General features: G+C 43.8%; 1 protein-coding gene across 4 annotated transcripts in view; it reads left to right on the top strand.

Annotated features, from left to right (window-relative positions):
• Positions 1 to 13,412, top strand: part of LOC309661862 (uncharacterized protein) — a 43,188-nt gene that overhangs the window by 12,720 nt on the left and 17,056 nt on the right. For 3 of the 4 annotated variants that reach the window (XR_014264301.1, XR_014264302.1, XR_014264303.1), the window contains exon 5: positions 684 to 867. Coding sequence is in view for 1 of the 4 variants with exons in the window: in XM_082464005.1 (XP_082320131.1) it covers positions 3,770 to 3,817; positions 3,916 to 3,968; positions 11,354 to 11,546; positions 11,999 to 12,013 (309 nt within the window). In the remaining 3 variants the exon portion in view is untranslated. Of the gene's footprint in view, positions 1 to 683; positions 868 to 3,733; positions 3,818 to 3,915; positions 3,969 to 11,353; positions 11,547 to 11,998; positions 12,077 to 13,412 lie in introns of those variants that run through there. The other variant, XM_082464005.1, reaches the window with a different exon arrangement.

The following is a 13,412-nucleotide window of genomic DNA, read 5'->3' as shown; positions in this document are numbered from 1 at the left end:
GGTGTTGTTTCAGTTGGAGCTGAAATTATAGAATGAAGGGACACTTGCCCGGTGCCCAGATAAACGCCGGCCCTGTCATTAGACCAGTGAGACAACAGAACATGAGACTTGAGGGCATAAACTTCATCAGCCTGCTCAACCTTGGCTTTATAACGAACCACTTTTTCTTCTCATGCCCCCTCTGCTCCCCACAGCCACCAGACCCACATCTTCCCTGTGGTTCTCTATTCAGACTGTCCTTTCTCTAGGGGTGGAGTAGTTGCTCTGTCAAAAGCCTCTCTCTGGGTTGTTGTAATGACTCACCGCACCCTCACTCTAACCATTCAGTCATCTGTTGGGCAGGCTGTGCGCTCCAGTCCTGCTATGTGCCAGCACTGGTGCACACTGGGGATACGAGGACGAATAAGGTGTGGTCCATGCCCTAAAGGAGCTCCTCATCTAGGAGGGAAGACGGATCAAACAAGTGTTACCTCTTGGCTATGAACTGGGAAGGGCAGGAAGGTCCAGTCCGTTATCAGAAAAAAATAAATAAATTCTTGTTAGGCATCAAGTGTACATACAAAGAGTTCAGGGGAGGCAGCAAAACAGTTCTTTATGTGGCCCCAGAGTACCTTATCTGTTACATAAGCTACTTCATCTTGGCTCTATCTTAAATGAATATCTTCCTCTCTTCCTCCCAACAGGTCAGACTGGGTGTGGCCAATCATTTCAGTTGGTTGGACTCATGATAGAGAAGGAGATGTTTTCATCTGTTGGAGGTGGGAGGACGTGCTCTTCAGGCCTTTCAGATGCTGCTTACCGAAGGATGGCTGAAGGACATTAGCCCCTCCAGATCTAGCCTCAGAGTGACACCTCTACACATACAAGGTATAGTCTTGAATATCCCCTGTGGCATATTATGCCGTCAGGGCTACTGTCTCTTTTCTCCATCTTACTAAAGACCCTAGTATATTTTCTTAGCTTCTGGTCAAGACCCTAGAGGTGGATGGGTATTCATCTCACTCATAGGACAGTAACCCTTATCCTGTCAAACAAAGAATTACCAAAAATGTGAGAAGACCTATTAGAGGTATGTGCAGGAATTAAGTGGGGCCATGAAGAAAGGAGTAGTTAATTCACACTAGAGGGGAGGAGGCGGGTGATATCTGGATAAGGGTTTTTTTTTTTTTCTTTCTTTTTTTTGGAACTTGATTTTTAAAAATTTTAAATTGTGTTAAAATACGCATAACAATGACCATCTTAATCATTTTTACGTGTTCACTTCAATAGTGTTAAATATATTCACATGGATATGTAACCAATCTCCAGAACTTTTTCACCCTGCAAAGCTGAAAATCTATACGCATCAAACAACTCTCCATTTCTCTGTCTCCCTACTCCCTGGCATCCGCCATGTGGTACTTACTGTTTCTATGCGTTTCACTACTCTGGATATCTCATAATATAGTATTTGCCCTTTTGTGACTGGTTTACATCACTTAGCATAATGTCTTCAAGTTTCATCTATATTGTAGCATGCGTCATAATTTCCTTCCTTTTTCTTTAAATTAATTAATTAATTAATTAATTAATTAATTAATTATTTTTGGCTGTGTTGGGTCTTCGTTTCTGTGCGAGGGCTTTCTCTAGTTGAGGCAAGCGGGGGCCACTCTTCATCGCGGTGCGCGGGCCTCTCACTATCGCGGCCTCTCTTGTTGCGGAGCACAGGCTCCAGACGCGCAGGCTCAGTAGTTGTGGCTCACGGGCCCAGTTGCTCCGCGGCATGTGGGATCTTCCCAGACCAGGGCTCGAACCCGTGTTCCCTGCATTGGCAGGCGGATTCTTAACCACTGCGCCACCAGGGAAGCCCTCCTTCCTTTTTAAGGCCAAATAATATACCTCTCTCTCTCTCTCTTCCTCTCTCTCTCTCTCCATCTCTCTCTCTCTCCTCTCTCTCTCTCTCTCTCTCTCTCTCTATATATATATATATATATATACACACACACACACAAACACACACACACTACATTTTGCTTGTCCACTCCATCAATGGACACTCGGGTTACTTCCACCTTTTGGCTATTGTGAATAATGCTGCTGTGAACATGGATGTACTGTTATATCTGCTTTCAATTGTTTTGGATATATACCTAGAAGTAGGATTGCTGGATTTTATGGTAATTCTATATTTAATTTTATTGTGGAACTTCTATACTGTTTCCCATAGCAGCTGCACCATTTTACATTCCCACCAACGGTGCACAAGAGTTCCAATTTCTCCACATCTTCACTAACACTTGTTATATTCTGTTTTTTTATTTTTTTCGATTACAGCCATCCTAATGGGTGTGAGGTGATATCTCGTTGTGGTTTTGATCTGTAGTTCCCTAATGATTAGCAATGTTGAGCAGCTTTTCATGTCATCTTTGGAGAAATGTCTATTCTAGTCTTTGCCCATTTTTAAATTAGATGTTGTTTGGTTTTCTGTTGTTGAGTTGCAGGAGTTCTTTATATATTCTGGATCTTAACCCCTTGTTAGATAAATGGTTTGCAAATATTTTCTCCGATTCCATAGTTTGCCTTTTTACTGTTGTGTTTTTGATGCTTAGAAGTTTTAAATATTGATGTAGTCCAATTTACCTATTTTTACTTTTGTTCCCTGTGCTTTTGGTGTCGTATTCAAGAAATCATTGCCAAATCCAATGAAGCTCTCTCCCTGTGTTTTCTTCTAAGAGTTTTATAGTTTTTATCTTTTATGTTTAGGTCTTTGATCCATTTTGAGTTAACTTTTGTATATGGTGTATGGTAAGGGTCCATGTCATTCTTTTGCATGTGGATACCAGTTTTTTAAACACTATTTGCTGAAAAGACTCTCCTTTCCCCATTGAATGGTTTTGGCATCCTTGCTGAAGATCATTTGACCATATACTTGAGGGTTTATTTCTGGACTTTCTATTTTATTCCATTGGTCTATATGTCTGTCTTTTTGCCAGTACCACATTGTTTTGATTACTGTTGCCTTGTATTAAGTTTTGAAATCTAGAAGTATGAGACCTCCAACTTTATTCTTCTTTGTCAAGATTATTTTAGTTATGTAGGGTCCAGTGAGATTCCATGTGAATTTTAGGATGCGTTTTTTTCTGATTCTGCAAAAAATGTCACTGAGATTTTTATAGGGATTGCATTAAATCTGGAGATCACTTTGGTTAGTACTGACATGTTAACAGTATTAATTCTCCAGTCCATGAACATGGAATGTTTTTCCATTTATTTGTGTCTTCTTTAATTTCTCTTAGCATCATTTTGTAGTTTTCAGTGTACAAGTCTTTTGCCTCTTCAGTTAAGTTTACAGGGTAAGGATTTTGAAGAAGTACTGTCTAATAGAAATATCATGCATGCCACGAATTCAAGCCACTTGTGTAAATTTAAATTTTCTAATAGCCACATAGAAAGAAACAATAAATTTTAATAACATTTTACTTAACCCAATATATCCAAAATATTATCTTTTCAATAGGTAATCAATGTAAAATTACTGGGACATTTATACTTTTTTTCACACACTGTCTTCAAAATCCAGTCTTTATACTTACAGTACAGCACATCTTAATTCAGATTAGCCTCCTGTGGCTACTGGCTACATATTAGAGAGCACAGTTTTGAAGGATGAGTAGTTTACTAGACAAAGAAATGGAGGAGGGCAACCCAGGCAGAGAAAATAGTGTGAGCAAAAGCTTTTGCATTTGTCACTTAGAGAGATGTCTGGAATATCCGAAGTGAAAGTAGAGAAATGGTGGGAGATGAAGATGAAATGTCATGCAGTGGGCAGCCCATGAAGGTAGGTGGGTGTCTTTCATGCCCAGCAGAAGTAGCATGTGAGGGGAGTCACTGACTGGCTTTATGCAGCGTAATAATATGATCAAGTTTGCATTTCAGAAGGACCACTCTAGAAGAGGTGTGGAGAATGATTGGACTGCAGGTAGACAGAGGTAAGACTGAAGGCAAGAAGAGCAGTCAGGGCACCATTTTAAGAGTCTGGTCGATTGATGAGGAGGGTCTGAAGTAAGACAAAGGTACAGATTCTGGAAAAGATGTGTTAGAGAGGAGACGATAAAGCCAGAGGAACTCAAATAGAAGAACCAACAGGATTTGATGCTTGACTGAAAATGAAGGAGGAGAAATAAAAAGTACAGGATTCTTTCTGGGTCCCTGGGTTGGATATTCAGGTGAAAAACAGTGTCACTTACTGAGTTACTAAATCGTACTGTGTTTATTACCACTTTTGTGGAACGGGGACGATAGTACCTCCCGTACGGTATTTCTATGGTGACTGAAGTTTAGAACAGCGTCTGGCATGTAGCACGGAGTCCATAAATATTAGTCATCTTCATCACCATCACATGGGTCATCATTTCTGAGAAGGGACTGAAGACATATTCAGTATAGTCAACACTTGGTAAATATGCATATAGGCCTGGAGCCCAGCAAAGGTCTAGGCTGGAGAGAGTAACTTAGTGGTAGTTCAATTTAGTAAAATCCATGGCAGTGGAAGCAGTTGCCCAGGGAAGGTAAGAAAAGGACTCAGGATAGACTTCTAGTGAACTGCTATTATTTGTGAGAATAGCAAAGAAAGAGAAGCCAGTGGTGAGGACAAAGCAGGACTGATGAGAGATGGGGAAGAAGGTGCAGAGTGTGGGAGAGCAACCTCGAATATTACAGGAAGGCTGGGGAGGATGGGAATGAAGAGACCACTTCATACAGAGGTCATCGCTGACCTTTGCCAAGGCCTTTTCATTGAGTGATGGGAACAGACCTTACACAGAGGTGTGTTTAAGAATAAGGAGGAGGAGCGGGACTCCCCTGGTGGTCCAGTGGTGGTTAACCCTGCACTTCCAATGCAGGGGGGGCAGGTTCGAACCATGGTTGGGGAAATAAGATCCCACATGCTGCACGGCTCGGCCAAAAAAAAAAAAAAAAAAGGAATAAGGAGGAGGAGACAAGCATGGCATACCTGTGTAAATTAATTTTCAAGAAGTTTGGCAATGAAGAGCCGAAGGACAGAGAGGTGAAGCTGAGTGTGTTTCTGAGGAATCTGAATATATCTATTGGGTTAGGGAATGATAATGAAAGGTCAAAGTTCAAAAATATAAGAACGAGGATGCTTGATGGAACTATTTTCCTAGGGTTGGGGGTTAGACAGAATGGGATCAGGTGATCAGATGGTTGGCTGAGCTTTGAAGAGAGGGACAGCTTTTTCTTGACACTGGAAGGAAATGAGGATGAGGGCAGATTTAGCTTGCAGAGTGAGCCAGTAAAGTGAGGCAGGGTGCTGTGATTCAGGGCTGGTTTGCTCTGAAGGGAGGTCAGATCACCTGCTGGGTAAGCAGAGTGGGAATTTGGTAGAAAGCTGGGGAAAAGTGATGAAAGATTCCAGAAGCTGTTGAGCAGAATGAGAGAGGAAGCTGACCAAGACCCCTAAAAGGTTGTAGAGCCAAATTAAGGGCCCAAGTAAGAACGGAAGCCACAAGCTCGTAAGGCGCCAGTCTGCACAGTCGTGGTGACACAGCCTCACTCGGCAGTCGGATGGGATCTCCAGATGGAAGTGGGGATGGGGGCTTGATGGGAGGACAAGAGAGCCGGGTGACTGAGGTGCTGGTGAGACAGAAGTTTGTGAGGAGTCCAGGCTGGGGAAAGGGGGAGGAAATGTGATCAGAAGGAAGTGAAGGACTCGCAGGTAGTGGAGGAAGCAAAGGCATCGAGGTTTGGAGGAAGCTGAAGGGTAGATTTCTATCTGTCAGGGAATGAGAGTAAAGGAAGCAATGGCCACTGTGCACCGAGTGGGATTCGGAACTTAAGACCTATGGTGGTCGAAGAGTTTCCAATGATAAACTCCAAGGTGAGGCCACAGGGTTATATAGGAGGTGGCGGTCGCTGGAGCTGGGGAGGCTGAGGTATCTGGACAGCACCTCCACGAAAGGCTGAAGTCCCACAGGGAGGCATATGGGTTTAGCTGGAGAAGATTGTGAGCCAGGTGCCCAAGGGCTGTGGGGAGGCTTCCTAAACAAGGACAGGTAACAGTTCTCAAATGTCAATGAACAGTTACAAGTTTACAAACACAAACTACAAAAGGGCAGCTCTGAGATGTACTGGGAGAAAACCGTCATAGCCAGAATGCCTAGGTTCTGGCCAACAGTATGTGCCTCGGAGTAGAAGTTGCTTCAGGTAGGGAGAGAAAGAGGACAGGAGATGAAAGTGTTGGATGGCAACACTACCTATAAAAACTGTGTGTGAGACTTGCTTGTGAGGTGTGTGGGCTGGCGTGGTCAGGAGGGCTTCATGGAGACGGTGGCAGCAAACAAGGCCCTGAAAGATAGAATGACCTGGTAGCAACTCCCAGTTGGAACACTGTGCCAGAGAAGTCTCAGAGATGGGAGTGAGCCTGGCAAAGTATCTAGCTAAAGGGTTAATACAAGATTTTTAAAAATTGTATAAGAAATGTTTGTGGAGGGACTTCCCTGGTGGTCCAGTGGTTAAGACTGCGCACTCCCAATGCAGGGGGCCCTGGTTCAATCCCTGGTCAGGGAACTAGGTCCTGCATGCCGCAACTAAGACCCGGCACAGCCAAATAAATAAATAAATAAATAAATTTAAAAAAAAAAAAGGAGTTTGTGGAGAAAATGCAAGCTCTGGGGAGGAAGGAAAGAGGAAGAAAAGATCCATTCTTGAAGTAAGAGATTTACAGTGATTCTCATGCCTATGGTTTTCTTAAGGAAATTTAGATTTTGGCTACAGGAACTACAGTGTTGTGAAAATGGTCCAGGTTTGGCATCTGAAAACCTGGCTTTGAGTTTGGCTTCACCCCTCTGAATTAGCAAGTCTGAGTACTCTGTGATTTGGGGACCATGACAGTCTCTTAGATCTTCAATTTCATCCTACATAATGTAAGAATTAAGACAGCTCCATTCTGGGAATACTCTCTGTGCAATTTACCTAATAATCTAACTTTGGTTTTTTCATGTGCTAAATGGCTATACCACTTACCTCACAGGAACAGAGCTCAGGACGATGTCTGATACCTAGTTAAGTGCTGAATAATGTTGGTATTTTATCGGTTTTTAATCATACCAGAGAGATAGGCTCCACACAGTTACGAAACCTGCCTGGCCAGGACGCCAGGATGCTTCTGGGGGCCCCAGACTGGGAAGAGACACATCCCTGGGTGGGCTGGAGGGATTCAGACCTTGAAGGAAGGGATTCTGGCTGCACCAGGATTCGTTTGCTCTGAAGGGAACTATGAAATAAAATAAAATCTCCTGCTCTACTTTATCAAGGTAATCATTTAAGGCAACTCCTTTGGCTCAGGAAGGAATGAACTCTGCAGCTCTTGCGGATTAAAGGACGGGGGGTTGCCTCTTGGATGAGATGCATGGACAGCAATTTCAAATGTAAACCTCTTTCTGCTCCCAGAGTAAGAAAACCACTCATAGGCTTTAGATTAGAGTGATCTCAGGAGAGCATAAAGTTGGGAAGTTAGCCTCCAAGACTATGGGAGGATCGGTTTTGAGACACAGCAACACCACGGCATACTAGAAAATTAGTCTTCTCAGCTTCCTTCAATCACAGGAGTGTTGTCATCTCTGCTTCTGTACTAAATGGATTGGAATATTTTCCCCATTAAGATTTTATAGCAGTGGATGAGGGGAAGCTGTTCCTCTGAAAGGAATGCGTCTATTGCTTTGGCTGCGAAGAGAGGAAGGGGTTTTCTTTTAACAAAACCCCAGCCTTACTGCTTAAGACTCTCCCCCCATTTCCTGACCACTCTTCATAGAGTGCTCCAGTTTGGCCGCAGGAAACTGGCCACTGGAAATAGCCAGATGTGAAGACCCTACTTCCTAATTCATAGATAGGAGAGGGTCTACTTAGTGAAAAACCCAACCCAAACCTGCCTCTGATATCACCTGTCAGTGACATGCTGCCCCCTGCATCTTTCCAAGTTACCTTCAGTTTGAATCAATTAAGAGTCCTTCCTTAAGCATCTATCGATTTCGCCTCCTCTAGAAGCCAGCACCGAGCTCAGCTCCACGGACAGAGGAGTGCATGGCTGTGCTCCTGGAACTCCCAGCCCGATAGGGAGGCAGAGAGGGATCAAATAATCCCTACAGGGCGTGCATGCACAGACGCTAACCAGTGCTACGGAGGAGTCACTCCTTTTTACGACCCAGCTGTGACACGTGAACATTTGTCAGTACCTATGCCACATCCCCCTTTGACCAACAGCTGCCTACAAATGAGGTCTACAAACCAAAACAAGGTCCACACTCCTCCCCACTCTCTCTCCCTGCTCCCAAATCCCAGCTCTCTGAATGAACAATCCCTATTGTTGGGGCAGAAGAAAGACAGAGCTGATGAGATTTTCTCCCACATCTCTTCCCGCTCTCCCGTCCACGTCCTCCGACAACACCCACCTTTCTTTTAGGATAGTTATTTTGGTTTCCAAGGGCAGATGAACAGAGAAGCTCTTATTTACTTCTCAGCATTAGCTGCTGTCATTGTTTCTGTTTCAATGACCTCTTTCTCTTCTTGCTGTGTCCGTTACCACGGGCTGCTCTTACAGCAAAGGCCCTGTGGTTCTCTAGCTTGGAGAGGGCATTTGTCAGTAGAGTTCAGGAATGTCAAAAGAGTGACCCAGGTTTGCAGCACCAGAGGGAAAACTCATTCATTGTTGAGTGTCCTGTGTAATCAAATATAGCATATTCTTTTTTTTTAATTAATTAATTTATTTTTGGCTGCGTTGGGTCTTCGTTGATGTGCATGGGCTTTCTCTAGTTGCGGCAAGCAGGGGCTTCTCTTAATAGTGGTGCACGGACTTCTCATTGCAGTGGCTTCTCTTGTTGCGGAGCACGGGCTCTAGGTGCACGGGCTCAGTAGTTGTGGCGTGCGGGCTTAGTTGCTCCACGGCATGTGAGATCTTCCCGGACCAGGGCTCGAACCCATGTCCCCTGCATTGGCAGGCGGATTCTTAACCACTACGCCACCAGGGAAGGCCTAGCATATTCTTGATGTGGGGAACGGGTGTGTAGAAAGGTTAATTTCATGGAAATATTTATCATTGCTGAGGGGGACTCACTACTTAAGGACCTCAAGGCCAAGCAAATATATCTGTCCCAAGTCCTCAAATTAGAAACTTATTTCTTAAATGCCCGCCTATTCATTTCCAACCAAGGAAAGCACTGCATTGATTGTTCTTCAGAAAAATCAATCAACTCTACGAGAGGAAAAAAGGTATCCAAATATAAATAGGCTTGAGTTGTTTCTGTTATCTTTCTTCAAAGCTTTGGTACTATCCCAAAATTGTCTTTGGTTCCTTCTGAAGACTTGTAGGTAACATACAAAGACACTGTGGGACAGGTAGATGGGTCATAGACTTCCAGAGCTGTAAGTGAAATTAGAGATCATCTAGTCCTACCCCTTCATTTTACAGGTGAGAAATGGAGGCAAAAGGAAATGGGGTGGTTTGACCAACAGTAAGTGGCAGAGAAGACACTAGAACCCAGCTCTTTGACTCTCAGATCGGTGCTCTGCTTCACTGTCCCTCGTGAAGATGTAATTATAGCAACTGGGATAGAGCGGGCTCTCTAGTAGCTTTTTTTTTACACGTAGATATTCTTTTTTTTTTTAATTTTTCTTTTACATTGGAGTATAGTTGACTTAATTAAACTTAAAAACTTTTGCACAGCAAAGGAAACCATAAACAAGACGAAAAGACAACCCTCAGAATGGGAGAAAATATTTACAAATGAAACAACAGACAGGATTAATCTCCAAAATATACAAACAGCTCATGGAGCTCAATATCAAAAAAACCCAAACAATCCAGTTAAAAAATGGGTGGAAGACCTAAATAGACATTTCTCCAAGGAAGACATACAGATGGACAAGAGGCACATGAAAAGATGCTCAACATCACTAATTATTAGAAAAATGCAAATCAAAGCTACAATGAGGTATCACCTCACACTGGTCAGAATGGCCATTATCAAAAAATCTAGAAACAATAAATGTTGGAGGGGGTGTGGAGAAAAGGGAACCCTCTTGCACTGTTGGTGGGAACGTAAATTGATACAGCCACTATGGAGAACAGTATGGAGGGTCCTTAAAAAACTAAAAATAGAACTACCATACGACCCAACAATCCCACTACTGAGCATATACCCTGAGAAAACCATAATTCAAAAAGAGACATGTACCCCAATGTTCACTGCAGCACTATTTACAATAGCCAGGACATGGAAACAACCTAAGTGTCCATCGACAGATGAATGGATAAAGAAGATGTGGCACATATATACAATGGAATATTACTCAGCCATAAAAAGAAACAAAATTGAGTTATTTGTAGTGAGGTGGGTGGACCTAGAGTCTATCATACAGAGTGAAGTCAGAAAGAGAAAAACAAATACTGTATGGTAACACATATATATGGAATCTAAAAAAAAATAAGGTACTGATGAACCTAGTTGCAGGGCAGGAGTACAAAGGCAGACATAAAGAATGGACTTGACATGGGGTGGGAGGGTGAAGCTGGGGTGAAGTGAGAGTAGCATCGACATATATACACTACCAAATGTAAAACAGTTGGCTGGTGGGAAGCAGCAGCATAGCACAGGGAGATTGGCTCAGTGCTTTGCGATGACCTAGACGGGTGGGATAGGGAGGATGGGACGGAGGCTCAAGAGGGAGCGGATATGGGGACATGTGTATGTATATGGCTGATTCGCTTTGTTGTGCAACAGAAACTAACACAGTATTGTGAAGCAATTATACTCCAATAAAGATCTATTAAAACAAACAAAAAAAAGAATCCACCTGCCAATGCAGGAGACATGGGTTTGAGCCGTGGTCCACGAAGATCCCACATGCCACAGAGCAACTAAGCCCATGCACCACAACCACTGAGCCACAACTACTGAGCCCGCGTGCCACAACTACTGAAGCCCGCGCACCTAGAGCCGGTGCTCTGCAACGAGAAGCCACCACAATGAGAAGCCCACGCACCACAACGAAGAGCAGCCCCTGCTCGGCGCAACTAGAGAAAGCCCGCGCGCAGCAACGAAGACCCAACGCAGCCAAAAATAAATACATCTTTTTTAAAAAAAAGAAATGGACTAAAAAAAATCAACAGGGTGTGCAGCTCCACTAAAAAAAGGATCTCAGACATTACTGAGTAATGATGTTTATACAAAGTTATTCTAGGTGACTAACATTGTTTGCTAAGTAAATACTTTAGCAGGTCTCTGGAAACATTAAACCAGAGTGTAAAAAACATGCACCACGGTTAAACCAAAGTCTATTTCCTTTTGTTTGATTTTATTAGGTTTTTCAAGGTCTGTCCCAACACCCTAAAACCCACACATTCCGTATCTCCCAGCGGGGAGAGAAAGCAAACAGCTGGAAATTTAGGAGTGGCACAGTTTGACCCCAATCAGCTCGTAGGGGCACTACTCAACCTGAGCCTGAGTGAATGGTATGGTCACCAAAGCCCTGAGCAGAGCAGATGCTACAGAAATGTATGTAAAACCAGTGTGCCAGGAAAAGTGGAACTATAAAACTAATTTGATCACTTTTTCTTTGTAATTTAGTTTGGTTAAAAGATTTGGAGCATTTATCCATTAGGGGAAACAGTTAAGAGCTTCTGCGCATAGGCAGTCCTTCTTCACTGAATAATTGGAGATGCTACCTGCCTGTGACTTCTTCAGCATCTGATGAACACCCTGATAGATTTGTCAGGGGTGACATTTGGGAATGCTGCCACCGCAGCAGTTGAACGACAAAGAGGGGTGCATACGTATATATGTATGTGTGCATTTGTAGATGTCCATTCCAAATGAAGTCTCCACCATGGCTGAGCAGTCAACAGATGGCCTTGCAGTCGTTCTTAGGTGGACACAAATCTGGTTCAGGAGACAAGCGGTTATCAGAAAAGTGTTAACCGATCACCATCCCTCCCTTTATCTTTCAGGCAGGTGTTAAATAGAGTACATCTGCTTGCCAGGAATCCTACTGCATCTTTCCATCCTCCAGCATACATGGGAATTCTCTGAATCCAAAGGAATATATAGGCTGTTGGACTCTCAACAGTCAGATGCAGAGCAGTTGTTTCCAACTTTCTCCTGCTGCCACACTATTAGAATGAACCACCATCTCCATCAGCCGTGCATCCCACACACATAAAGCTTCTCAGACGGGGCCTAAGGTACATCCATCCCATCCAGCCCAAAAGGTCATACGCAGAGTGGAGGAGAGGAGCAGGTGAAGTATGAGAAAGCACGTCCCAGGGATCTGCTATGTCTCCCAGCCAACGCCCAGCCCCACCTACCAGTTTCCCTCGCACCCCTTTCCTTGTTCGCTTTTCTTCAGGAAAACAAACTGCTCTCTTCCCATAATCTCCTGTTATCTTCATACTGCAAGACTAAACTCTATTTTGGGTTCAAGTCTTCTTACCTCCATCCACTTGTAACAGCTGCTCAGATGTCAGTGGCAAATGGTTTGTTTATACTCATACTTGTAAAATCTTTGGGGTTGGTCAGGGCTCCACTGCCACCTATTCCTGTTTCTCATCTTTTGGAATTTTTTTTGTAAAACGCTGCCAGTTATGCCATTGTCATGTCAAGGTAATCATGCAGCCATAACACAAATCCTAACTATAAGGGCAATACCTCAAAAAAATTACTAGAGGCCAGCCTGCTGTTCAGATGGGGTCTTGGGCTGACACCACAGTCGAGGGTCAGGTCCAGAAGGTCAAGTCGCCGCTTCAGTGAGTCATAGGACTGACTCAGACCACCAAACTCCCAGGGAGCTGATATATCACCCCACTCGTGAGGCTCCAATGCTCATTCATGTTATTAAGGTTCTCCTTTTTCAGTTATAAAACTATTTTTATTTTTTAATGTCTTTTTTTTTTTTTTTGGCTGCATTGGGTCTTCGTTGCTGTGCGTGGGCTTTCTCTAGTTGAGTCCAGTGGGGGTTACTCTTTGTTGCAGTGCGCGGGCTTCTCATTGTGGTGGCTTCTCTTGTTGTGGAGCACAGGCTCTAGGCGCGCGGGCTTCAGTAGTTGTGGCACGTGGGTTCAGTAGTTGTAGCTCGCGGGCTCTAGAGCGCAGGCTCAGTAATTGTGGCACACAAGCTTAGTTGCTCCGCAGCATGTGGGATCTCCGCGGACCACGGCTCAAACCTGTGTCCCCTGCATTGGCAGGTGGATTCTTAACCCCTTCGCCACCAGGGAAGTCCCTATTTTTACTTTTAAAAGAGGGGTTTTATTTGGTGAGCAGGGAATCCCAGCAAAGGAAATTAAGAGGGTCTTGCAAACTATGTCACTTAGGCTGCAAAATGCCTGATGAGCTGCACTTAGTCCTTGAAACAGCACCTGTCTTCAC

The sequence above is a fragment of the Balaenoptera physalus genome (genome assembly GCF_965194825.1).
Source record: "Balaenoptera physalus genome assembly, chromosome: 5".
NCBI classification, from domain to species: domain Eukaryota; kingdom Metazoa; phylum Chordata; class Mammalia; order Artiodactyla; family Balaenopteridae; genus Balaenoptera; species Balaenoptera physalus.
This window is presented reverse-complemented; position numbering and strand designations above follow the sequence as displayed.